This window comes from Primulina tabacum, chromosome 1, assembly GCF_025594145.1.
Source record: "Primulina tabacum isolate GXHZ01 chromosome 1, ASM2559414v2, whole genome shotgun sequence".
Classification (NCBI taxonomy): Eukaryota; Viridiplantae; Streptophyta; class Magnoliopsida; order Lamiales; family Gesneriaceae; genus Primulina; species Primulina tabacum.
In genome coordinates, this window is record NC_134550.1 from 9,892,744 (window position 1) to 9,920,236 (window position 27,493).

Genomic DNA, 27,493 nt, shown 5'->3' on the forward strand with positions numbered 1-27,493 from the left:
TCTGGAACACTTGTGTTAGTTTTAAAAAACCCGTTTTCATTAAAAATTACATCTCTACTTATCACACACTTGAGATCATCTAATAGCCAAACTTTGTAACCTTTAACACCACTTTGTGCCTTATAGCTGAATCCCTTTTGGTCCAGTGTTCCTAAAGAGATTAGATTCCTTTTAAGCTCAGGGATGAATCGAACTTCAGTGATCACTTTCACTTATCCATCCCACATCTTCAACTTTACTGAGCCAACACCTTGTACTCTGCAGGATTGGTTGTTTCCCATTAGCACTTGTCATGTATCTTGTTCCTCGAAGTCAAAGGACAAATCTCTTCTAGGGGACATGTGGTAAGTGCATCCTGAATCCATGATCCATTGCTCTTTTGGATCATCAGTCGATATAGTTAGGGCCTCAGCCTCTTGATATCCCTGGAGTACATTTGCAACTTCTGTTCCTAGACTTAGTTCAGGCCTCTGGTTTACCTTTCTTTGAGGACAATCTCTTCTGAAATGCCCTTCTTTCTTACAGGTCCAGCAAGTCTTTATCATTATTGACCTTGATCTGGTTTGAGGTCTTTGTTTATTCCCATATTTTTTCCTTTCAACCGATCTGCCTCTTACGTTTAAGCCTTCACCAGCTAGTTTATATTGCTTTCCAGCAGCCCTGAAATCCAACTCATTTGAGTAGGCAGCCACTGTGACTTCTTCAAGAGTAAGAGAGTCTCTCCCATACTTCAGAGTGTCTCTCAATTGATCATACTGTTTCGGCAAGGAGTTCAGCAAGAAGATAGCCTGATCCTCTTCATCAATTTTTACTTCTATATTTTCTAGATCAGAGAGTAACTTTGTGAAGTCATCTATATTTTCATCTATGGACTTATTCTCGTCCATCTTGAATCCATAAAAACGTTGCTTCAAGTAGATTCTGTTAGGGAGTGCCTTCGTCATATATAATTGCTCTAGCTTAGTCCACATCTCACAGGCAGACTTTTCTTTCACCACCTTTCAGAGAATTTGGTCGCTCAAACTCAGGACAATTGTGTTTCTTGCTTTCTTTAGAATCTCGATTTTGTTCTGCATTGTGTCTGGCATTTTTGATTCACCATTTAGAGCATCATCCAACCCTAAGTTTCCCAGGTGTGCAATCATCTTTTCCCTCCACATATTAAAGTCGTTTCTTCCATCGAATTTCTCCACCTCAAATCTTGATGTTGACATATTGAAGGTTTGCCCCTGGCCAGTAGACTATCCTCCTGAAACCAACTCAAGACTTCGAACAGGATCTCGATCAAGTGGCTTCGTTCAGGTCAGTCAAGATCCGGTTATCACAAGACTAACCTGGCTCTGATACCAATTTGTTGAGATTGAAATTAAGAAAACTCAAGCGAGATCAAAGAAAGAAAGAAAGAACGAAGAAACAACACGCATTTACTTGGTTCGGATTGAGATCAATCCTACATCCAAGGTTCTGGGAACACCCCAATCAAATCCACTAAAATGAACAAGTCGATCACGATTACAACTCTCTCAGGATCACATCACCATAGAGACTTCGACATACAGCCATATATGTATTACAAGCTTGTATAAATGTTCTGTTTCCCTAAGATCAGCAACTCTAAGTTTCAAGAATTGTCTATAAGAGAAGAAGGGAGTCTGGGTGAATTCAGTGCTCTGTGTTCAGAGAGTTTTCCCGGTGTATCGAGAAGAAGAAGACACTGTTCTGTTATGTATATAAACAGCCCTTAACCGTCTCATTCCATTTAATCCAGTTGAATTCAAAGATACAAGGCACTGCCGTTGGATGAAGTCCCCTTTAGCTATGAGTGATCTCAGCCGTCTGATTAACTTAATGAGACAAATAACTCTTCACAATTCTCCACATATTTGGCTCATTTCAGTGATTCCAGATGTATGTTCCCATATTCAGGACCTGACAATCATTCCTCCATTTTGAGCAAACTCAAGGCATCCTTGAGCTTGTTCACTGGAATAACTTTAGTTAACATATCAGCGGGGTTTACATTTGTGTTGATCTTTTTGACATTAACAAGTTCCCTTGTGATGATTTCTCTCACAAAATGTAACCTCACGTCAATGTGATTTGTTCTTTCATGGAATACTGCATTTTTAGAGAGATGAATTGCACCTTTGTGAATCACAAAAGAGTGTAACGGATTTCTGTTCATATCCCAGTTCAGTGACGAAGCCCTTGATCCACAATGCTTCCTTTACAGCTTCTGTGAGAGAGATGTATTCAGCTTCGGTTGTTGACAAGGCTATCACATGTTGCAAACTTGATTTCCAGCTTACAACATTTCCTTCAACCGTAAAAACATATCCGGATAATGACGTTCTTTTATCAAGGTCAGCAGCATAATCTAAGTCACAGTATCCTATGACACCACAGGTTGATTGTTGGGATCGAGAGTAAACCAATTTCAGCTTCTTGGTCTCTTTCAAGTATCTTAGCAACCACTTCACGGCTTGCCAGTGTTCCCTACTTGGCTTGCTCATAAATCTGCTAATTAAACCCAATCCATATGCTATATCTGGTCTCGTTGATACCATGGTGTACATAATACTTCCTACTGCATTTGAATATGGTACATCCTTCATGCAAGTATGTTCTAGTTCAGTATCTTCCTCCTTGATCGACTTTAGCTTGAAGTGTGCACCAATGGGAGTGCTTACACTCCTAGCATCTTTCATACCGAAAATGTCCAATAGCTTACATATGTATCCTTCTTGGGATAGACTCAGAGTTCTTGCAGATCTGTCTCTGATGATATCCATTCCTAAGATGCGCTTGGCTGGCCCGAGATCCTTCATATCAAATTCAGAGTTAAGGAGGTCCTTCAATCTCTGTATTTCCTTCAAGTCTTTACATGCAATGAGCATGTCATCTACATAGATTAGTAGATATATATGTGACTTGTCTAGAAGTCTGGCATAATAAACACAGCTATCATATTTTGATCTCTGGAACCCTTGGCTCAAAATAAAGTCATCGAACCTCCTATACCGCTGCCGGGGAGATTGCTTGAGACCATAAAGCGATTTGTGCAGTAGACAGACTTTTCCAGCATCATCTTGTTGTACAAATCCTTCAGGTTGTGTCATCAGTATCTCTTCTTCTAATTTGCCATGTAAGAAGGCAGTCTTGACATCCAATTGTTCTAATTCCAAGTCGAACACAGCAGTGATTGACAATAGAATTCTGATTGAGGTATGCTTTACTACAGGAGAAAAAACTTCATGGTAATCTACACCTTCCACTTGAGAGAATCCTTTTGCCACTAATCTGGCCTTAAATCTGGCTGCTTCTACCCCTGGAATCCCTGGTTTTCTTTTGAATACCCACTTACTACCAATGACCCTTTTTCCTTTTGGCCTATCAACAAGAGTCTAAGTGTGATTTTTATATAATGATTCGAGTTCCTCATTCATGGCTTTTCTCCAGTTGATCCAGTCCTTGCTCATCTTGGCTTCATTATAACTGGTTGGTGCCTCAAGCTCAATTAGATCAGCCACATTCAGAGCAAATGCTATGAACTCATCATTTGCAAATCTTGGTGGCTTCCTAATCTGTCTTCTAATGCAATCTCTAGATAAAACATAGTCATCTAGGGGCTGAGTATAATCATAATCGATCTGAGCTTCCTCATCTCTCTGGACTTCTTGATCATTAGTGTGAGAGTCTATTTGGGGCTGATTCTGGCATATTTCATAGGTATTTTCAGATTGAGAGCAAGTGCCTACACCAAAGTTTTGGATCCTTGGTTTTTCTGCTTCAGTGTTTCCATCCAAATTTTGAGAATTTACCTGTTTTTGGAGATTCTGCTCAGCTTGTTTAGAGTTGGCATTTTCTGGAACACTTGTGTTAGTTTTAAAAAACCCGTTTTCATTAAAAATTACATCTCTACTTATCACACACTTGAGATCATCTAATAGCCAAACTTTGTAACCTTTAACACCACTTTGTGCCTTATAGCTGAATCCCTTTTGGTCCAGTGTTCCTAAAGAGATTAGATTCCTTTTAAGCTCAGGGATGAATCGAACTTCAGTGATCACTTTCACTTATCCATCCCACATCTTCAACTTTACTGAGCCAACACCTTGTACTCTGCAGGATTGGTTGTTTCCCATTAGCACTTGTCATGTATCTTGTTCCTCGAAGTCAAAGGACAAATCTCTTCTAGGGGACATGTGGTAAGTGCATCCTGAATCCATGATCCATTGCTCTTTTGGATCATCAGTCGATATAGTTAGGGCCTCAGCCTCTTGATATCCCTGGAGTACATTTGCAACTTCTGTTCCTAGACTTAGTTCAGGCCTCTGGTTTACCTTTCTTTGAGGACAATCTCTTCTGAAATGCCCTTCTTTCTTACAGGTCCAGCAAGTCTTTATCATTATTGACCTTGATCTGGTTTGAGGTCTTTGTTTATTCCCATATTTTTTCCTTTCAACCGATCTGCCTCTTACGTTTAAGCCTTCACCAGCTAGTTTATATTGCTTTCCAGCAGCCCTGAAATCCAACTCATTTGAGTAGGCAGCCACTGTGACTTCTTCAAGAGTAAGAGAGTCTCTCCCATACTTCAGAGTGTCTCTCAATTGATCATACTGTTTCGGCAAGGAGTTCAGCAAGAAGATAGCCTGATCCTCTTCATCAATTTTTACTTCTATATTTTCTAGATCAGAGAGTAACTTTGTGAAGTCATCTATATTTTCATCTATGGACTTATTCTCGTCCATCTTGAATCCATAAAAACGTTGCTTCAAGTAGATTCTGTTAGGGAGTGCCTTCGTCATATATAATTGCTCTAGCTTAGTCCACATCTCACAGGCAGACTTTTCTTTCACCACCTTTCAGAGAATTTGGTCGCTCAAACTCAGGACAATTGTGTTTCTTGCTTTCTTTAGAATCTCGATTTTGTTCTGCATTGTGTCTGGCATTTTTGATTCACCATTTAGAGCATCATCCAACCCTAAGTTTCCCAGGTGTGCAATCATCTTTTCCCTCCACATATTAAAGTCGTTTCTTCCATCGAATTTCTCCACCTCAAATCTTGATGTTGACATATTGAAGGTTTGCCCCTGGCCAGTAGACTATCCTCCTGAAACCAACTCAAGACTTCGAACAGGATCTCGATCAAGTGGCTTCGTTCAGGTCAGTCAAGATCCGGTTATCACAAGACTAACCTGGCTCTGATACCAATTTGTTGAGATTGAAATTAAGAAAACTCAAGCGAGATCAAAGAAAGAAAGAAAGAACGAAGAAACAACACGCATTTACTTGGTTCGGATTGAGATCAATCCTACATCCAAGGTTCTGGGAACACCCCAATCAAATCCACTAAAATGAACAAGTCGATCACGATTACAACTCTCTCAGGATCACATCACCATAGAGACTTCGACATACAGCCATATATGTATTACAAGCTTGTATAAATGTTCTGTTTCCCTAAGATCAGCAACTCTAAGTTTCAAGAATTGTCTATAAGAGAAGAAGGGAGTCTGGGTGAATTCAGTGCTCTGTGTTCAGAGAGTTTTCCCGGTGTATCGAGAAGAAGAAGACACTGTTCTGTTATGTATATAAACAGCCCTTAACCGTCTCATTCCATTTAATCCAGTTGACTTCAAAGATACAAGGCACAGCCGTTGGATGAAGTCCCCTTTAGCTATGAGTGATCTCAGCCGTCTGATTAACTTAATGAGACAAATAACTCTTCACAGTAAAGTCACCAAAATCATAGCATGATCCGACACACAACCCGGGGCTACAAATTCTACTATGCCATCTAAATTCAAAGTGTTCCAGCAATGGTTTAAAAGAACTCGATCCAATTTACTACAGACTTTTGGGCTCATCCAAGTGAAGTAACAACCAATAGATCTAAGGTCCACCAAGTCAAGTGATGCCACACAATCTACAAAATCTTTAGTCTCATAATTCTTCACTATCAAGCCTCCTTTCTTCTCGGCCGGAGAAAGTACATTATTAAAGTCACCCAAAATCATCCAAGGTAGAGAACAAGAAACCTCAAACACTTTCAAATCCTCTCAGAGTGTTCTTCTATGTACAATTGTGTTGAACGCATATACAAAAGAAGCAAAAACACAATTTTCTTCCTTAAACAACTGATACGAACATGAATAGATTGTTCTGTTGAATAAATAATGCTTAAATCCACTGGAGAAGGATTCCAGAAAACTAGAATATGTCCCTTTGCATCAGTGAGAAGTTATGAGTAACATTCATACTTGAGAACCAAGTAGTCATTATTTTTTGCAATTCACTATCCTCGAGCTTTGATTCCAAAATGCCAAAAACATCGATCTTGTGGATGCTAACAAACGATTGAACACTCCTTTGTTTTAGGGGCTTCCACAAGCCCCTAACATTACAAAAAGCTAGCTTCATTGACAACTCGAGAAAATTTCGGGTTGTCGCCCCGTTTCTTTCTTCCCAAAAAATCTCACTTCCTTAGCATTGTTGTTCAAGCTCCAGTACTCGGTTTCACAAGAGCTCGAATCTTCCATTCCTTCAAGGAACACTGTCATGTTTTTGTTCCTACCCTTCAGCTGCCCATATGTTTTCTTAGCTTTCTTATTTTTCTTGTTTTTCTTTTTGTTGATGACCATCTTAAATCCAACTGTGTCTATATCAGCCCCTGCACAATGATCTTCAGCTGTAATGACTTCTTCAACCATCGGTCTTTTTCCTTCATCTATTGTCTTGTATACAAAATGGGAACATGGCTCTCCTCTACAGCTGTGTTCTATAACTCTGGTGCACTAGTAGAAGCACCATCCATATGTTTCTGCACAGCTTGTATATCATTAGTAGCCGGAATTCTAGAAGTAGGGCGAGAAGGGGCGTGATTGTAAGGGTTCCCAACCCTTGATCTTTCTTGAGAATTTCCCTTCCTCCAGGCAACACTATGTGATCTACTACGTTGAATGTTACCAGTAGTATTGATTACATCCTTTGCCACATCAGTGGGCCTTATAATGTCACATGAGTCTTTTGCATATCCTACTCAATGACAAAAGTCACATAACTTCATATCTTGCTCATGCACAAATTTTATATCCACATCCCCAAAAGGCAACTCTATTTGAAGCTCGTTTAACTTAGCTTTGGATGCTTCAATTTCAATCAACACTCTCACATATTTTACTCTCTTGCGATCATGAGTAAGCATGTCCGTATGAACTGATTGCCAATCCGAGAAGCTACCTTACTGAGGATATTGAAATTCCAGCAATCAGGAGGTAAACCATGATTCTGAACACACGATGGCATTGAATTTATATCTTCGTCCCTAAATCTGAAACACCTCGGCATCTCTTTTAGGAACAAGTGATAGCCAAAGACCATGTATGTCCCTCCACCAAAAATGTGATCTCTAACTTCAGTGCTCGGAAATGTGAAGACAATCCACCTGCTATCATGTGTTTGAAAGTGGATATCCGACCCCCATCATCTTACCAAATCGAAGAGGGCAGCAGTTGGTGGTTTGCCACTAATAACATACCCCAACAAGCAAATACCATAAGTATCTTCAACGGTATCAATATCATCATAACCAAATATGAGTTTCTCAGATCCTGTGTCCATAAACTCAAGCTTGTGATTAGCCTTAACCATCCTGTTGTTCTTGTAAAGGCTAGCATAAGACACTCGATTACTCCTATTGATCAAACCTGGTTTCGTTCGAGGAACATTTGAAGTATTACCTTGTCACCCATTCACAGTCAAGCCATCAGTAGCAATATTTGTATCACTATTATGTAATCCCCTGTTCAAACCCTCTTCATTATGTCCACTGACTAATTCAGGAGTCTCAGATTGTAGGATTGCCGGCTTTTTGTATTACAATCTGAATAGAAGCAATGTCCCATTTTAACTCGAATGTTAAATTTTGGGACTGAGAAGTTTGGCGATGATTCTGGATTCTTTCATGTTCACTCTGTTTTGTAGTATTGGTGAGTGTCTTGTAGCTATGATTGCTGTATTGGAATTAACACAAATATTTGGCCCTTCTCTTTCATTTGCATGGCTTGTTAGTTAAATGTTCGTGTCGAGGTTTTTGCTGTGTACTTGAAAAAACATGGGTGTGAATCGGGGTTTCGTCCCTCTTGTTGACATTTATTTTGAAACTGATACCCTCTTTTGCTGGCATAAGTTGTTCCAATCACCCCTCCTTTTTACGGATTATTGAGGTTGAGCATACTAGTAAATGACGTACTTGTTTTAGTTACTTTCCTACGTCCGAGGTAATAAACATTGAAAGTTCTGTTTCCACAGTGTATGTGTGAGTTGAGAGTGAGTGTTGTGTGTATCAGAATGTAGGTGTTGTGCGTAGGTGTTGTAACACCCACGACAACATGCAGCGGAAATTATGATTTTAACACACCTACACGTAGCTGGAATAATGATAATAATACGAGATACGAAATGTAAATTATGCACAAGTATAAAATACTTGTGCGGTGCCTCAGGGCAAAATAATTCACTAGAAAAACTTGTAAGTTTACAAAAACCAATACTAGTGAAAGAATAAAACAACTCCCTTATTAAGGCGAGTAACAAATTCTATCTTAAACCTCTAACAAACCGTATAACCAAAATACATAGGATGCATCAACTGAGAAGTGAAAAAAATCTTCAAAACTCCACACACTAATCAACACGGTGATTAGGTGTTGTCTTCGGATGTTGGCAGCACTTCACAGCAACAAGTTATCAATCACGAGATGGCTTCAATCAGAAAACCTTTTCTTCGTACAAATGCATCTCTGTCTCTCCGAAAGTTTTCGCTCTGTATCGTCACTCTCTCACACTTTCGTTTCTTCTCCTTTGAGTCCTATTTAACATAGAAAAACCAATTTCATTAGGAAACAAACTCTTTTTAAAACAAGGATAATATCTTAAAGATATTACGAGTCATATCAAAATATAGTCTTATATCACATATTGAATTTATAAGAGATCATATCATCAATTTTGAGATTATCCTCATGTCTAGAAAAGCAAAATATTAAAGATAAAAAAGGAAAATATATCAAGGAATAAAATTCCTTTCAATCTCCCCCTTTTTGCCTTTCTGGACAAAACAACCCAAAAATGGTTGTACATCTCAGCTCCCCATGAGTTAGCAAATCAGTGACTCAGCCAACTTTAGTTGACTCCCCCTGAATTCTACCGTTAAGCCTTCCCCTGATGAAAAATACAGTTCACACAGGTGTTGTATGTTAGATGTTGCAACATTCAGATCATAACACCGAAATAGTTCATTAATCAGGAGGGACAAAGATCAGAGAGAATAAAAGGACAACTAAAATACTAAAACCATCAAGAGAGAAAAAAAAACTCAAAATCTCATTATCCTTCATTACTGCCATCATCATCAGCCATTTTTGCTCCACTGGTTCCAGCTATATCTGTATCTACTCCCCCTTTTTGTCCAGAATGGGCACTTTCACCCAGCAGAAGCTCATAGTCAGCCACTTGATTTTCATAATGTTCAATGGTTTTATTGGCATTTTCAATCTGTTGTCGACCATAGGCAATCTGAGCTTGAATGTAGAAGATAGACAGTGTGACATAACCAGTAGGAGGAACATCTGTAGGTGGCTGTTCAGCTGTCTCAGGCACATGTTCAGATGTTGTATCATCAGTGTTGCCAACATCCGGAGCAACACTGGAAGTCACCCACGGCAGATCAATCTGTCTGTTGCCTTTAAAATACACAGGAGAAATCTTCAGGGAGTCTCTAACAAGGCAGAGATCTTCATCAATGTCCCTAATGAACCCTTGAGACTCCAAGATCCCATAGATCAGTGAGGGATATGGTAGCTAAGTCTTCTTGAAGTCCCCTTCAGCATATTGTAATGCTGTCCTGAACACCAACCTCCCAAAATTAAAGGCCCTTCCAGTGCCAATATTAAACAAAACCAGGGCTTGAGATCTGGTCACAGTGGTGGAATTTGTTGACGGGGTCCAATTCCAAATGGAGGTCTTATGTAGGACAGAGTAGAAGGACGTGAGATTAGCAGCGCTCAGCTTCTTGGGATAGTCGGGGAATACTTGGATCACACCTCCAGTGAGCACAGAGGTGACAGCATGTATGTCAAGATCCTCGTCAGCTTCCTCAAGATCCGGAGTGTTGTAGAATTCATTGATCACCGACGGGGAGAACTTGTAGATATGATCCCGAACAAACTCTCTCCCATACTTCACCGATTCCTCATGTCCAACACTGCGCAAAAGATTACAGTAGAATTCTAACACCACACGGCGACAGTAGGGCATAACAGTGGTGACTGTGGATAGCAACTTTCTGTTTTTGAGAAACTCAACCAGGTTGTATTTCCCATAGGCAGTGACATCAATATTTTTCTCCTCAACCAAATCTCTCTGAACAAACAGCGGCCATAATGCCAAGGCATCCTCAGAATAAAATTTTGGGGAAAAAGACTTACTCACATCATAGTCAGCAGAGTCAATGTTCTGCTCGGTGTTGTCAACATCCACCTCAACACCGGCAGCAACATCAGTAGCATCATCTTCAGAAGACTCGCTAGATTCCGAGTCAATGTCCTCAGATGCATCATCACCTTGTTCCTCAGATTCAAAGTCAGATACAGACGATGAGGAGGAGTCATCAGAGGCACCAGGCCGGTTTTGCTCGAATTCCTTCATCATTTCTGAGTCAGGTTCATTCTCCTTAGCCATTTGTTTTCGGGCGGCCTTATCTTCTTTGAGCTGAGCAAGAAACTCTGCCAAAGATTGTTCATCATCTTCAGGTTCACCAGGAGATTGTTCTTGTGCAGCTTCATGAGTATCCGTGAATGGGTTTGGCTTTTGACTACTAGAAGTAGAACCAGATTCCTTAGCAGCAACAGTTGGTTTGGGGCGAGCCACCAACTCAAAATCATCATCATTGGAGTCGTCTCCAGATGAGAAATCAGGGTCCAGAATAAATGGGACGGTGGATGCCCTTGTTTCTTGGTAGGGACAAAGTCAGGATCGAACCCTGCTTGTCTCTTTGACTTACGGCGCATAGGAGCAGGGGGAAAGACTCTATTCATGGCCTCAAAATTTGGGGGATTCTCGACAGTGATTTCGTTCCCAGGTTCACCAGGAGCGATCATTTCCAGCGGGATTGGTTCTTCTGGTACACCCACAATTTCCATGCCCACAACATCGGTTGCGGCTGTTGGTGTTGTGTCAGGTGATTTGTCGCCCATGCTCGCAGCCATTTCACTCCTAATGTCTTGAGGATCAAAGCCAGCCATCTGCGAAATAGAGAATAGCAAAGTAGGGAAGTTCGAAGAAGACAGAAATTTACGAAGAACACAAATACTTTTGCGCGAAAAAGAAAACAAATAGTTAGGGTAGGAGAGATTTTAGAATATGAGGGAAAATAGTAAGCCGTAAAGTTGTTCCTTATTTATCCCTAAATATTTAAGCACACCTCTCCAACGGTAACATTCTGTTGAGCCGCAACTTCAGCACCTTTTCAACTCAATTTTTACTCTCACCCAACGGTAACTTTCCGAAACAGTGCCATCATTATTTCAAGAAATCAGGCAGGATAAAACACAACGTCGAATTAACCCCACAAACAGTTAGAAATCAAGAAATTTCAAAATTAAGTCGGTTAGGGTTTTCTTCGTATTTCATGAATTAAAAACTGATAGCCCACTGGACATGATGAATTCACAAAACAACAGTATGAATGACCTAAGTTTATGCCTAAAATATGATCAAGAAATGAAATACACACACATGTGATTAAACAGTGATCAGTCTGTACTCAGGTGTTGGCAACACCTTTTGGCAACACTCACAGATTGGACTCAAACTTTCTTGAACATGTTTAATTCAGACATGGTAGCTCCCACTCTAGAAGAACGGTCTTCATAGGACTCCTCTAGGTAGCTTTTTCCATCTGTATTTTGACTTAGAAGTGGTAGCTCACACACTAGAAGAACGGTCTTCATTGGACTCCTCTAGGTAGCTTTTTCCATTTTCTTCTAAACTTTTTTTTGTTCTATTTTATTCTCTTTTCTATTTTTCACCATATTGCTCAAGAAATTTTCTAAGTCATTATCTACATTGGACAAGATCATGTGGTACACGATCATCCTCAACAGCTTTATGACTTAGATTGAGCACACACCATTCTTTGGAGAATATTGATGGAAAGTTTGATTCACAACTGAGAGCACGCCATTCAGTATCCTACACTTGTACAGGCTTCACACAAAGCAGGATGTATGCAATATGTCTAGCATCCTAAAAATAAAATGCACATGCATGCTGAGTGTTGTCCACAGGTGTTGTAACACCGAGGACAACATCCGTGAGTGATCATTGTGCACACAAGCTGAGAGACTTCCTAAGATTGGAAAATCTCTCAAAATCCAATGGTTTTGTAAAAATATCAGCCAGTTGGTTCTCAGTTCTAACAAATTACATTCGAATTGTACCCTTATCAACCAAATCTCGAATAAAATGATGTCTAATGTCTATGTGTTTCGTTCGAGAGTGTTGTACTGGATTTTTTGAAATATCAATTGCACTTGAATTGTCAAAGTATACAATTAAGGTGTCACTGTTGAAACCATAGTCTTTAATCATTTGATTCATCCACAAAAGTTGTGAACAACAACTAGCACCTGCAACATATTCAGATTCAGCAGTGGACAGAGATACACAATTTTGCTTTTTACTATACCATGACACCAAATTGTTACCTAGATAAAAACATCCTCCAGTGGTACTCTTCCTATCATCTAGATTTCCAGCCCAGTCAGCATCACTAAACCCCACTAGATTTGTGTTTGTTTCTTTGGTGTACCACAAACCTAAGTTAACTGTCCCGGCTATATATCTCAAAATTCTTTTGACAACTTTTAAATGAGTGACTTTAGGATCAGCCTGGTACCTGGCGCACAAACATACACTAAACATGATGTCGGGACGACTTGCACTTAAGTAAAGAAGACTGCCTATGATTCTGCGATACTGGGTGTTGTCAACACCTGCCGCAACATCGTCTTTGGACAATTTTTCAGTCGACCCCATTGGTGTTTTCATGTGCTTAGTGTTCTCAGTAGAGAATTTCTTCACCAAATTCTTGGCATACTTGGATTGACATAGAAAGATACCATCATGCATTTGTTTAATTTGCAATCCAAGAAAGAAACTTAATTCTCCTACCATGCTCATTTCAAATGTGGTAGACATGCATTTAACAAATTCATCAACATGCTTTTGAGAAGAAGCACCAAAAATGATGTCATCCACATAAATTTGACACACAAGAATATCATGCTTCGATTTTTGAATAAAAAGGGTTTTATCAACCTCACCTCTTTTGAAGCCTAAGTCAAGCAGATATTCAGTAAGCCTTCCATACCATGCTCTTGGAGCTTGTTTAAGTCCATAGAGTGCTTTCTTCAACTTGTAGACATGGTTCGGGTGGTGTGGATCTTCAAATCCTTTAGGTTGGCTTACATAAGCTTCTTCTTTCAAGATGTCATTCAAAAAGGCACTTTTCACATCCATTTGATATAATTTTATGTCCATGTAACATGCAATAGCAAGTAAAAGTCTAACCGATTCAATCCGGGCAACAGGGGCAAACGTTTCATCAAAATCAATTCCTTCAATTTGAGTATACCCTTGAGCCACTAGCCTAGCTTTATTTCTCACAACAATTCCAGATTCATCAGTTTTGTTTTTAAAGATCCATTTGGTTCCAATAACATTCACATTATCGGGTCTGGGAACCAAATCCACACATCATTCCTAACAAATTGTTCAAGTTTCTCATGCATTGCATCAACCCAAAATTCATCTTTTAAGGCTTCATTTATATTTTTGGGTTCCATGAGTGAAACAAAACAAGAGTGACTTACTTGAGAGTATACGGAAGTCATGCATACTAGTCCCATCATTTTGCGATAGTCTACCTTCTCCTTTCTTCTCGTTTGCATTCCTCCAAATGTTTCTCCAATGATCTGAGATGATGGATGATTTTTCTGAACCTTGCTGGGAATATCAATCTCTTCATTGGTTACACTGTCATCATTCTCAGTATACTTTCCTAGTTCATCATTTGATTCTGCCAGTGCAGGTGTTGTCTCCGGTGTTACAACACCGGGTGCAACATCTGTGTTAGGCAGTGTCTCACTTTCGTTCAGCAGCCCATCAATATCATCCTCGATTGTTTTTCCCGTTAGATCTGCAAGATCATCAAAAACAACGTTAATAGACTCCATAGTCGTTCTTGTTCTCAGATTATACACGCGATAGGCACGACTATTAGATGAATAACCAACGAATAAACATTTGTCACTTTTAGAGTCAAACTTTGCAAGATGGTCTCGGTCATTCAAAACATAACATACACACCCAAAGACATGAAAATACTTAAGGTTCGGCCTCTTTCCCATGATGATTTCATAGGATATCATAGTAGAACCACTCCTTAAGTACACACGATTTGAAATATGACATGCTGTGTTCAAGGCCTCGGCCCAAAATCTCTTTGAAATATTCTTTGAACTTAACATGACCTTAGCCATTTCTTGCAGTGTCCTATTCTTCCTTTCGGCTATTCCATTTTGTTGAGGAGTCTTAGGGGTCGAAAATTCATGAGTTATCCCTCCCTTTTCACAAAATGATATAAAGTGTGAGTTTTCAAATTCTTTACCATGGTCAGTCCTTATCTTACCAACCCTCAGATTATGTAGATTAGTAATCTTAGCATGTAATTTCTTGAAAACATCAAATGTATCGGATTTTTCTCTAAGAAATCTTACCCAAGTAAAGCGAGAGAAATCATCCACACAAACGCATGAATACTTCTTACCTCCAAGACTTTCCACTTCCATTGGACCCATAAGATCCATGTGCAAGAGTTCAAGACACCGTGTTGTCCCAAAGTGTTGCAACACTTGATGGGGAACACGTGTTTGCTTACCCTTTTGACATGCACCACAAACATACGGAATTCCAGAGGATAAATTAGGCATACCTCTCACAGCATCGTACTTACCAAGATTCTTTAATGTCTTGAAGTTTGCATGTCCCAATTTTTGATGCCACAAGTTTAATTCACTCACCTTTGAATGATTGTATACTAAGTCTTCTCCAAGTTGATAGCAATTATCAGCAGACCTTGTACCTGTCAAAATACGAGTATTAGAATTATCAAACACTTCACAATTGTCTTTATCAAACTTAACATGCAAACGTCATCACAAAGTTGACTTATGCTTATTAAGTTTGAGTTAAGCCCTTCGACATAAAGCACATTGTGTAGATTAGGCAGTCCATCAACATTCAAGGTTCCTTTGCCAGCAATTCTTCCTTTAGCACCACCACCATACGTCACATGACCACTCCTCAGTTCAACATAGTCAATCAAATGGTCTTTAGAACCTGTCATGTGGCGCGAACAGCCACTGTCAAAGTACCATATTCCTGCAATGTTAGTCTTTAATGAAGTATAAATAACGGAACATTGAATCTTAGCCTTTGGTACCCAAATCCTTTTTACCGTCGGTTTTCTGTTGGCAGTGTTGCGTCGGGTGTTATACAACACCTGTGGCAACACCTGTTCTGATTCCCATCTCTTGTAATCATCTCTCAGTTTAAAGCAGTAGGGTTTGATATGACCAGGTCTAAAACAATAGTGGCAGATAAAGTGGCGTTTTCTGGATTTGGACTTCTTGGTAGATATTTGCCTTTTAGATGGAGCACCTTTTTCAGTTTGTGTAGCATTTGAGGTTTCAACACTTCCTTTGACAAAAACAGTTGGTTTTCTCTCAGTATTGGAAGATTCTCCAATTTCGAACAGACTGTTCGGATAACCTAGTCCAGCTTTGTCATTTTGTCCAATCATCAAAAGTGAATCAAGTTTGGATGAACTTGAATTCATCTTGGCAAGAATCTGAGTTGCTTCTCCAAGTTCCTCTTTGACTTTGCATAATTCCAAATCTTTCTTGCTTAAGATTACTTCAAGTCGTGAAATTTGTGACTTTAACTCAGCATTATCTTTGGAGAGAATTGCATTTCCTTTAGTTCTTTTGATCCAGTCTTCATATAATTCTTCGTACATCGTCTGCACACTTTCTAGAGTGACTTCATCATCATCTACCTCTTGAGTTTCAGACTTACTTGCCTCCGCAAGGGTTGTAGATTTAAGACATACTGAATTCGAAGAGGTGTTGCGGCCAGGTATTGCAACACCTGTGGCAACACCCAAAAGATTGATTTGCATTGAGCGTTTTTCCTTGATCACAGAAGATAACGATGTGCGATTTTCAGATTCACTTGATCCTTGATCATCATCAGACTCTTCATCACTCAGGGTGACAGTCATGCCTTTGTTTTTCCTAAGTCGATTGGCACACTCATTGGCATAGTGTCCATATCCCGAACACTCTCTACATTGCACCGAGTCCAGGTTTCTGACATTAGATTGGATTTGCACTTCGGTTTTTGGTCGAAACTGTCCTTTCATAGGAGTAAACTTTTGAGCTTTTGCAAAAGTGGTGTTATTGGGCAAGTTCAGATTTTTGTCTAATTTTCTTCTTTTCTCTCATAGTCTTCAAGTAATCACCAAATTTCTTAGTAAACAGAGAGATCGATTCTTCACCTAAATCAGACTTATCCACCTCTTTAGATATTTGAAGGATTTCATCATAAGATTCGGTTGAGGCTTCAAAGGCTATTGTCTTCCCTTTATCCTTCCTTTATAGATCAAGATTCATCTCAAAAGTTCTGAGAGAACTCATTAGTTCATCCAAGTTGATCGTTGAAGTGTCTTTAGATTCTTCAATAGCGCAAACTTTGACATTGAATCTCTCAGGAAGAGATCTTAGAACCTTGTTCACCAATCTTTTTATTTGGTATGGGATCTCCTAGGCCATGTGATTCATTTGAGAGTTGTCTCAACCGGCAGTCATACTCAAGAATAGACTCCTTGTCCTCCATTCTCAAACTTTCGAACTTTGATGTCACCATCCTTAGCCTAGTTTTACGCACACTTGCGGATCCTTCACAGTGCTTCTGGAGTATCTCCCAAGCATCTTTGGCGCATACACAAGTGGTGATTAAATTAAACATCCTTGTGTCAACAGATGAAAATATAGCATTGGGAGCCTTGGGAATTAAAGTTTGAAGTTTGCACTTCATCGACAGTCCATGTACTTTCAGGTTTGAGCCGTGTGTCTCCATCAGCATCCTCGAGTTTTGGTGGACTCCAACCATCAAGTACACGTTGTCAAGCTCTTTCTTCAATGGATTTAATAAAAACCCTCATCTTTACTTTCCACAATGCATAGTTTGATCCATCCAACACGGGAGGCCTAAAAACAGTATTTGTTGATCCTTCCATAATTCTTTTTCACTCTGAAAACAAAACAAAACAGGATCTCACTTAGTAGCGTCAAGTGGAAGCTCTGATACCAATTGAAAGTTCTGTTTCCACAGTGTATGTGTGAGTTGAGAGTGAGTGTTGTGTGTATCAGAATGTAGGTGTTGTGCGTAGGTGTTGTAACACCCACGACAACATGCAGCGGAAATTATGATTTTAACACACCTACACGTAGCTGGAATAATGATAATAATACGAGATACGAGATGTAAATTATGCACAAGTATAAAATACTTGTGCGGTGCCTCAGGGCAAAATAATTCACTAGAAAAACTTGTAAGTTTACAAAAACCAATACTAGTGAAAGAATAAAACAACTCCCTTATTAAGGCGAGTAACAAATTGCATCCTAAACCTCTAACAAACCGTATAACCAAAATACATAGGATGCATCAACTGAGAAGTGAAAAAAATCTTCAAAACTCCACACACTAATCAACACGGTGATTAGGTGTTGTCTTCGGATGTTGGCAGCACTTCACAGCAACAAGTTATCAATCACGAGATGGCTTCAATCAGAAAACCTTTTCTTCGTACAAATGCATCTCTGTCTCTCCGAAAGTTTTCGCTCTGTATCGTCACTCTCTCACACTTTCGTTTCTTCTCCTTTGAGTCCTATTTAACATAGAAAAACCAATTTCATTAGGAAACAAACTCTTTTTAAAACAAGGATAATATCTTAAAGATATTGTGATATCATATCTTAAAGATATTATGATATCATATCTTAAAGATATTACGAGTCATATCAAAATATAGTCTTATATCACATATTGAATTTATAAGAGATCATATCATCAATTTCGAGATTATCCTCATGTCTAGAAAGACAAAATATTAAAGATAAAAAAGAAAAATATATCAAGGAATAAAATTCCTTTCAAATATGCATGAACCACCAATATGTCCTATCAATAGCACAAAACCCACATGAACAACAATAATGACTCCATTAAGAACAAGATGCTCCGTTGCATAATGACAATAACATCATATTATGAAATCGAATTGCTTGGATAAAATTATTAATGATTTGATTCAAACCGAATTTTATTATTTCTATATTTTGACGGCAAGAACATTTCACTTATGAAAACAAAATAAAACTTAAAATTTAATTTACATCAATCAACCAAATACTATAAAGTATTATGTGCATATACTTTTTAGATAAATTTATGACTGTACACAATTCAGGTTTCAATCTAACTTTTTTTAATTAAAAAACTGAAATTAAACCTTCAGTACTTCCATCTCGCCTTTTCTAAAAAAAAAATCCAATTTCAATTCACAATCAAAAGAAACATTTTTTTAGTTAAGAGAAGTTGATTACATCTGAGATTTCCATATGAGATTATAAAAATTATTTGCATTGAAATAGGTCTTTCAGTAGAAAAACAACGACGATGAAAAAGTGTCGTTTATGAGGTATGGAAAAAAATCAAATTTGACATCTGGTTCAAGTCCGGGATGGCCAACCGCACCAGGGAAAGAATAAGAATAGAAGAATCATTTGACTACTTCGTGCATGCTCCACTTGGTTTGAGAGGATATAATTCAGTTGGTAGAACTCCGCTCTTGCAATTGGGTCGTCTCTTCTGGGACTAGTAAGCAAGAATGGTCTGCGGCGTGGTGGCAGGACTGCTAGGTAGTGGCCCGAAGTGTGATAGGGTTCTGAAGGATGAACCGGTCACGGAAGTAATTTCACTGATCTTCTTCGGGTCGTAACAATTTCGCTGAATGATAATTCCCTTTTATCTCCCATGACAAAGCTAATCGGATTCATTCATACCCTTATTTCCCATGATAAGGCTAATTGGATCTTGTCGTAACGCTTTCACCTCGTCGCATAGTTAAAGACGATGCTTCATAACGATGAATGATTGAGATTACCATTGTGCGATCTAGTTTTAACAGCCTAAACTGTTTTTTGCGTTAGACAAATTCAACTAAATGTTGATAAGTTTGAAACACGCGTTTCACTCAAATCCGCATAATACATGAAAGTCTACACCATTCCGATCGGCCAAAAAAAGCTTGGCACCTATCGGATAGGATACATACACAGGTCATATCTTCTAACGGGCTGTGGCATTAGCATCCTAACTTCCCCACACACCCTCGAGTTTTCTTTCATATATAAAAAAATCCATTTCTTGACTTGACTAGTTGGCTATAACTAAAATCATCACATTGGTAAGGTTATTTATTTTTATCAGGGAAGATACGTATCATAAAGAAGTTTCAATTTTGTCCTGGAGTGTCACTACCAAGTCATGAGCGCTATCGAGCAGCTTCCATACGTCGAGTTGCCCAGCCATGGCGTTGCACTCCCTTAAAATCTCATCCATGCTGCTATACTTCTCTATGATTTTTTTCCTCCTCTGCAAGACAGAGGCAGCTATCGCATAAAGCAACAAATCCTCGGTTGGAGGGGCTTGTGGCCTTATTCTGCTCCACGCTGATTTGCCTATTCCAGCCCTGATCGCAGCTTGATCGGCCCATATGACCTCCCAAAGGCATAAAGTTTGCTCAAAGGTTAGTTCCCTTCTAAAGAGTACTAACACCATTCTGTACACGAAAAAGCAATCCTCGGCCTGGAGTTTTTCCAAGTGCCTGTAAAGATGTGAATCCTTGTATTTGATTATTTTAGATACAACGTTCAGCTGTCTTCTGATTCCCACTTCATCCAGCCTGAAGTTGTGCCGTGCCTTTTTCATGAAACCCACAAAACACCAGAAAGCCATGTGGTCTTCCCTGATCACAGATATTATGGGAGAGAGCAGATCGCTCATTCCTTGGCAATATCCAATATCAGGGTCGTAAAGTGCATAGGCTTCAAGAATGGCAACTAGACGGGAAGCATGTAAGATCCTGCAAGGATCGAGGTGCTCATAATCCTTCAATCCCACAATTTCAGCAGAACGTCTGGCTTTGGCACTGGTTACCCTAGCTTGAACTAGGGAGTAATTTATCCATTCTTCATTTGCTCGAATGGCATCAAGGCGGATAATTCGCTGCCACATGACAAAATCTTCTGAAATGCGAGGTTTTGATTGAACTTCCACGTTATAGGGAGACGAATCCTCCTTCAAGGGAATGTCGTTAGCATTCTCCTCTTCAATTTCTATGAAGTTGAAAGTTTGACTTACCTCAGGGTCCTCAAATGAGTTGGAATCCAAGGATTCAGAGTCTGAGGCCATATTTGAATCTGTGGTTCGTTTGGAACTAGCATAACCATTGACCTTTGTTTCAGCAGTCAGTTCTGAATCCTCATTAAATGGGAACCTATCCTCGCTAGAAAGGGACTCTCTAGCACTCACGACATCTTCCGAGCTGAAAGAATCCATGCCATCAGTTGGGCTTCCACCGTCTCCATTGCTAATCTCCTCAGTTCCATGTAAATTAAAATCTTCTTTATTATGTATACGAAGTCGGCGAGATATTCTTCGTAAATTCTCATATTCTTCTCTGCACGCATTATCGGAATGCCAATGAAAAGTCAACATTAAATAAATTTGAAACCAAAACGTTTGCAGGTTAAGGGCTGAAGTTTTTTACTGCACCTTTTCCGAGTTCTAATAACATCTCTTTCTTCTTTGGAGCTGGTTAGATCATAACTGCACAAAAAGGAAAAAATTGGGATCAAAGCAGGTAAGAATTTTCCATCTCGACTTTCTCAAAACACAGGGCAAGGGAATATCGTGAAAACAATTAGATGAGAGTAGATGGTTAAATTAAGTGACTGGACGTCCATTTTATACTTTACAAGAACATCATTTACCATAAGAGCATCAGGACAGATGAAATGCTATCAAAGAAATTGTCCAGTATGACCTTACAATGGTGTTTCGGCAATTATCATGAATTTTAAAAAAACAATATGTTTGCCAGCAAAGAAGAACGGCATGCTAATGGTGAAATGAAAATGGGGAGAAAAGAGCTAATAACAAGGCTAGAAAGAATGGAAAGGAAAATTTGATCCGAGTTCGAGTATAAAAATAATTGGTATTCAACTGGATTCATTCCTTCGCAACACAAGGGAAAATCATTTGCAGAGCAATTCTAGAACAGTTTCAGATCACAAAGTTGGCACAAAAATGATATTAAGACACATATTCCAGAAGTTAAATCAACTTACACTCCAAGAAGAAATGGCCAAACCTCTGCACGAATACTCAAATCAATACCCTACACAAAAACAAATGCAAAAATCAAAGTTAAATGGTTTTCCAAGAACCAAGTATAACTTTCCACACACTCATGGACTATCAAACGTCTCCAAAAACAGATAAACTTGAAGTTACATCAAGAGCAACCCACCCCATTGCGAACTTTCTTCAAAAGCTTAGCGCCACCGTCACGAAGTTTTCCCTCTGGCGTGAAGAAAGTCATCCATTGTTGAAATGATAGTATGTGCTTTCTCTTTCTTCGAGACCATGGGGATTTGAGATGACCACTGCAATGAACAGTAGGATGAATGTTTCAGTTAAACAGCAATTAACAAACGAGGTTGTGTTAACATAATAAAAATGATGAGTTCCAGTCATTATAAAAAAATTTAGAGAGAGAATCTGATTATATTTGGAGAAAACCATGGTAGACACAGTGATGTATACTTCCCCAACTATACTAGAAAATTTAGATCGTGGGTTTTATTCACAAAGTGCAGCTTAAAAATGTTACAGATGCTAAAGTAGACACAATTCTCTAATGCTCTCTCCATCACAATAAGTTTGCGCTCAAATTCTCTTGACCTAGAGTTGGATGGCAAGCAGGTTGAGGCGGGGCATGACAAAACAAAGGCAGCCTTGATGACCATAGGGAAAACAATTCAATCCTTCCCCATAAATATATGTAACACAAATCTTCGAACTGAAATATCAAGACAAGACGCTTATGGCCAGCAATCCTTTGATTCCGTACAAAACCTCCACCTTTTCTACAATTCACTAGAGCATTTAAGCATAAAGATATGACTTGACTCGAAACTTGAAACTTTCAACCTCACTTAGAAAGGGTAAAAAAGTGGGAAAATATAGGTACGGAGGTACCACAAAAGGTCGATCAGATGATTTCAATTTCGACAATTAAAAATATCATTCCCATTAATTTCACGTCAACTTCCAATTGGATCAAATCAGAAATAGTAATATCTTGGTTTTTCAAAAAAAGAAAGAAATATAAATATTTTCACTTCGTCATAGTCAGAAATAACCAATTCACAAATTCTTTAAAAAAAAAATTTAATGTCAAACAAACACGTTATTGTTTCATTTCCACAAAATTCAAGTATGGACAGAATAAAATAAGGCGTCTCACTCGGACATAAATACATCATATGAATCCACAAAGTTTGTAGCCCAATTTTGACCACCGAAAATAATATAGAGTCGTTTTTAATTGGAGTCAAAATAAAAATAAAAATCATAATCCACATCCGAACATAAATAAACTAAATCCCAACACCTAAATGGAAGCCAAAATTCATTTATAGAAATGGACTGAGCTATAAGGGCATCTCCAACCGTCCTCCATAATGAAGGAATCCTCCATTATGGAGGATGAAATCTTCTCCAACCGTACTCTATTTGTTTCCTCCATTTTAGAGTATGCAACAGTGATCCTCTATTTATGGAGTATCACTGTTCATATAGAGGATTGAAAAGGGGTGAAAAATAATTACAAAATAGATATTTTAAAAATTGCCATATAGTTCTTTTGAAAATTAATAACCGAATTACATGTAGTTGTGCCATGTTTAGCGAATTAATTAAGTTTAGTTAAATAATATATTATGAAATTAATTAATTATATGTGTGTAATGTGTTCGAAAATGAAATAAATTAAAAAAAATTATTTGGTAATATTTAGAGGATATGAGTTGAAAATGAAATAAATTAAAGAAATAGAGTATTTGGTAATATTTAGAGGATATGGGTTGGAGAAGGTGTTTGAAAATAGAGATCATGGATCTCTATTTCGAAGGATTGAGGATGAAAAATAAAGGATATGGATTGGAGATGGCCTAAGGAGATAATGGATCGATCTCTCGAGTAGGGAAACCACTAAGATTTTAAAAAGAGAACAATTCTTTAAAATTGCAAGATCAAGATCTGAACTTGAATAACCCAAACTCTGCATCAGAAAGTACGAGAAGTTATACAAAAGATTTAAAAGGTAACAATGAACTTTTTACAGAGTGTGAAATAGACTAACCGATTAGAAGGAGCTGATGAAGAGCAATTAGTTGGTGATGAGGAGGCTACCAAGAACAGAACCGATCTCAAATGGATCCACGGCAACGATGACGAATTTGGGGATGATGACCGTGGCGACGATTTTTCCGATGAGGAAGTCTGACATCGTCTAAGAGCTTTCATCTATGAACCTTTTGTTGTTTTTTCCTACTTATGCCAATAAATTACTTTTCCTAGGGCTCCAACACCGATTCCCAGAAAATTTTCAGAAATTATTTCCACACTTCTTCCTGTTCTCTTTTTTTTTAGAAAAAAAAATATATATAAATTACGTTTTTACCCAGGATTGCAGAGTACGGATCCGTGAAGGCAAGAGTTAAAAGGCCATCCGTAGCGCTGTAGTTCAAGAATCCGTCACCTCCGACGAACACCGCTTTTCCTAGATGACTGATGCTGCAGCCTACGGCATGTGCTGCCGTTAACGCCGCGGGAAAGAATGGAATGGAATTTCGGTAGAAAATCTTAGCTCCTGTGCTGCCACAACATGCCTAGTAGATTTTGCACCATAAAATAAATGCAAAAACAACTACTTTTCTGCTTTTTCGGCTGCTTTTACTTTAACTCTGTGCAGATTGTGGAATTTTCCTTTACATTATCCCAGCGATCCATACGCTGAACTTCGTTAGCTAGGTATTATTCACAAATTTTTGAGAGATGGATTGGCCGGAGTTCATGAAGAACATTATATAGAGAGTAGGGGGAGCAAGGGCAAGCGGCAGCTTCTAGTTCCACACGATACGACGTCGTACTCAATAATGCAAACAATTTTTTTTTAAAAAAAAAGAAAATCTGTTATTTTGCAATAATAACAGTGTGTTTGGAAATTAGGTGAAAAATGGGATTTGAAGGCATTCGGAAAATAGAATTTAAGCGTTTCATAACATGAGATTCTTAAATGAGATTGGTATTTAACGTTGTGATTGGATCTATTGATTTCATATTTGAGATTTTTAAAAAGTAATATCGTAAATTTCAAATTTATTTTTTACATATTTATACATTGTTTTATGTTAACTCTGATGAATTTAATGTTCACCAAATAACAATTTCATTTGAAATTCATATTATTTTGTCTAACTAATATGTAAATAAGTAAAATGTGAATTTAAGATCTGATCATTTTTTTATTATAACAATATAATTATAATCAAAATCCATATATTTCAATTTTATCTCTTCAAATACAATATGATAAAATATGATGGGATTTGGATTGGACAATATAAAACTCATTTTTAAATATTAACTTTTTATATCTAAATTTACAAATTTTATATTATATTTTAAAACTTAATGATACTCCTAAAATTATATATTATATAATTCACACATTTTATTATAGTGTGTGTGTGTATTTATATATAATATTTTGATAAATTTATGTAAAAATCAAATAAAAATATTCTATTATTAAAATTTCCTTCAACTACTAAAAATTTCTGTTATTTTTAATATTAAAAGTTCAATTTATCAATTTTTGAAAAAACCCCATAATGAGTGTTATTTTTTTTCCAATTCTTAAAAATAATATTTAACAAATACAAGATTTTATTTTTATTTTAAAAATTATTTTTTCTTTTATAAAGTATAAAAATAAATATGAATATTTACAAAAATGTTATTGAGGCAAGATATTTACAAATAGATTATGTATAAAATTTTATGTCAAATAATATTATTTTTTTAACATGTCAAATTTAATTCTTAAATCACATTTTAACTTTTATGATAAACACAAAAATGAGATTCTAAATTAATGTATTTCAAATCCATATCCAAATTCAAATCCTAAATTTTTATTCATCCAGACATATTGAAAAAATGTTTGTTGAGTGTAATAATTATAATGACATTTTAATATACTCTACTACCTATAAATTTCGGTTGGGGATTTCTAAATACATATCTTTTGATTATTTTCTACTTCAATTATATAGGTTTTTTTTTAAGTTATTCTGAGTATATTATCGAATTTGTACATTAGTATCAATTTTATTTTTTATTTTACTAATATACTACTATCCACTAAATCTATATATATATATATAAAAGCAGAGTTTTTGCCAAAAATAATAATTTCCCGTCAAAATGTCATTTCTAAAAAAAGAAAGATATATCATGAATATTGATATTTATGTACTGCAATAAATGCTAATTTCATTTATTGTTTGCATTGATTATATCAATTCATTTAGTTAAAGTTTGAATTTAATTCATTTTTATATTAATTCAAATATAATTTATGTGTTATATGTATTTTATTATTATTTATTTAAATTGAAACTAAACTCTATTGAAAACATAAACCACATTAAAAATTTTGCATTGATTATATCAATCAATTTAATTTGTGATATGATTTGTGTTAATTATGATATATTTACTTTTTATTACAAATTGGATAAATAAATTTTAAATAAAATGTCATTTCTAAAAAAATATATATATAATGAATATTGACATATGTGTACTGCAATAAATGATCACTTCAATTATTGTTTGCATTGATTATATCAATTCATTTAATTCAATTTTGAATTTAATTAATTTTTAAAATAATTCAAATGTAATTTATGTATTATGTTTTTATTTTTTTACTCAAATTGAAACTAAACTATATTGAAAACGTAAACTATATTATAATTTTTGCATTGATTATATCAATCAATTTAATTAAAAACTATATAAAATGTTCAGTATCACTCATGAGGTAAATCATTCAAAATACATTTTATTATTAGATTCAGATTAATCGGATTTAGTATGAAATTGGGGATGAAATGTTGATATTACTATTCTCGATATGTCATTTCAGATTGACAGAGACAGTATTGAATTCAGAATTTTCCAATTCTTCAGATCGAGACTACGAACGAAAGGTATAAGTCGATGTTAATCGGGAGATTAACTTGAGTCAGATTGGACTCTAGTTTCCCTAAAACCACATACTTTATTTTATTGCAATTGTTTGACATTGATATGATTAATCTATTGATTTATAGAAAGTAGAGAATAGCCGATAGCTATTGAGCGAGAGTCATTGACAGAAGGGCCAGACCGTGATAGAGTGGTCATTGGCCCATTGCACATTGTCATAGGATAGCTTTGGCGGATATGCCAAGTATGTGGCGGATATGCCAAGACACTGGATTATTGACTTATATCGATATTGCTTAGGGGACGGATCGATTCCTATCGCTGAGATTCGATATATGTGTTAATGTCCAGGAACCGGGATCCCTAGATTAGATATGAGTCGAGTCGGAGATGACAAGTTAGAGATTTTTATCTATATTCACTAATGTGTCATAAATTATGATTCATGTTCTTAATACATGGTTTATGCTTTTGTATATGATTTTATGCATCGCATGTATATATTTCTTATACTGGGATTTTATTCTCACCGGAGTTATCCCGCTGTTGTCGTGTTTGTATGTGTGCATGGCAACAGGAGGGACAGGATCAGGGTCGAGGAGATGATGAGAGATCGTGATTAGAGTGGAGACTACGGACTTTGACGTTGCTGTAGATAGGATTCAGCACTTGACATTTAGTGGTTGAACCTTAGTTTGAGTTTGATGTTTGTTGTACAATACTTGTACTTTTATACTGATATGTATATTAGATTGAATTACATTACGTTCCGTAATTTAAAAAAAAAATTTAGACCCAGATAAATTAATAGATCCATTTATCCGAATGACGATTAAGAAGATGATTAGCGTCCGGGTCCCCACAACAGGTGGTATCAGAGCTATAGATCCTC

The 27,493-nt window shown here is 37.2% G+C and overlaps 2 protein-coding genes across 3 annotated transcripts; both read right to left on the reverse strand.

Annotated features, from left to right (window-relative positions):
• Positions 1-13,787: 13,787 nt before the first annotated feature.
• Positions 13,788-17,298, reverse strand: LOC142504545 (uncharacterized). The gene is made up of 4 exons (XM_075617395.1): positions 16,914-17,298; positions 15,295-16,566; positions 15,147-15,208; positions 13,788-14,690 (listed from the first exon to the last, which is right to left on the reverse strand). The coding sequence occupies exons 1-4, from the start codon at positions 17,296-17,298 to the stop codon at positions 13,788-13,790; spliced, it is 2,622 nt and encodes an 873-aa protein (XP_075473510.1).
• Positions 17,299-19,416: 2,118 nt separating this feature from the next.
• Positions 19,417-24,415, reverse strand: LOC142540477 (rab GTPase-activating protein 22-like). Of its 2 annotated transcripts, none has more exons than XM_075646668.1 (5): positions 22,222-22,634; positions 21,788-21,923; positions 21,606-21,655; positions 21,031-21,084; positions 19,417-20,935 (listed from the first exon to the last, which is right to left on the reverse strand). In XM_075646668.1, exons 1-5 carry the CDS (start codon positions 22,284-22,286, stop codon positions 19,696-19,698), a joined length of 1,545 nt encoding a protein of 514 aa, XP_075502783.1. In that variant the 5' UTR covers positions 22,287-22,634; the 3' UTR covers positions 19,417-19,695. The 2 variants fall into 2 exon arrangements, with proteins under 2 accessions (XP_075502783.1, XP_075502774.1); XM_075646659.1 differs by lacking the exon at positions 22,222-22,634 and adding an exon at positions 23,684-24,415 and having other exon boundaries at positions 19,418-20,935.
• Positions 24,416-27,493: the final 3,078 nt, after the last annotated feature.

Excerpts from the sequence above, each read along its gene's own strand:
- LOC142504545 (XM_075617395.1), bottom strand. The coding sequence starts at position 17,298 with ATGGTTGGAGTCCACCAAAACTCGAGGATGCTGATGGAGACACACGGC. Across the intron at positions 15,209-15,294 it reads CTCAAACTTAATAAGCATAA|GTACAAGGTCTGCTGATAAT; the intron begins GTCAACTTTGTG and ends GTATTTTGACAG. Across the intron at positions 14,691-15,146 it reads TAGTATACAATCATTCAAAG|GGAGGGATAACTCATGAATT; the intron begins GTGAGTGAATTA and ends TTTTGTGAAAAG.
- LOC142540477 (XM_075646659.1), bottom strand. The coding sequence starts at position 23,847 with ATGAAAGCTCTTAGACGATGTCAGACTTCCTCATCGGAAAAATCGTCG. Across the intron at positions 21,085-21,605 it reads TGGCCATTTCTTCTTGGAGT|TTATGATCTAACCAGCTCCA; the intron begins GTAAGTTGATTT and ends CTTTTTGTGCAG. Across the intron at positions 20,936-21,030 it reads GTTATTAGAACTCGGAAAAG|AGAAGAATATGAGAATTTAC; the intron begins GTGCAGTAAAAA and ends TAATGCGTGCAG.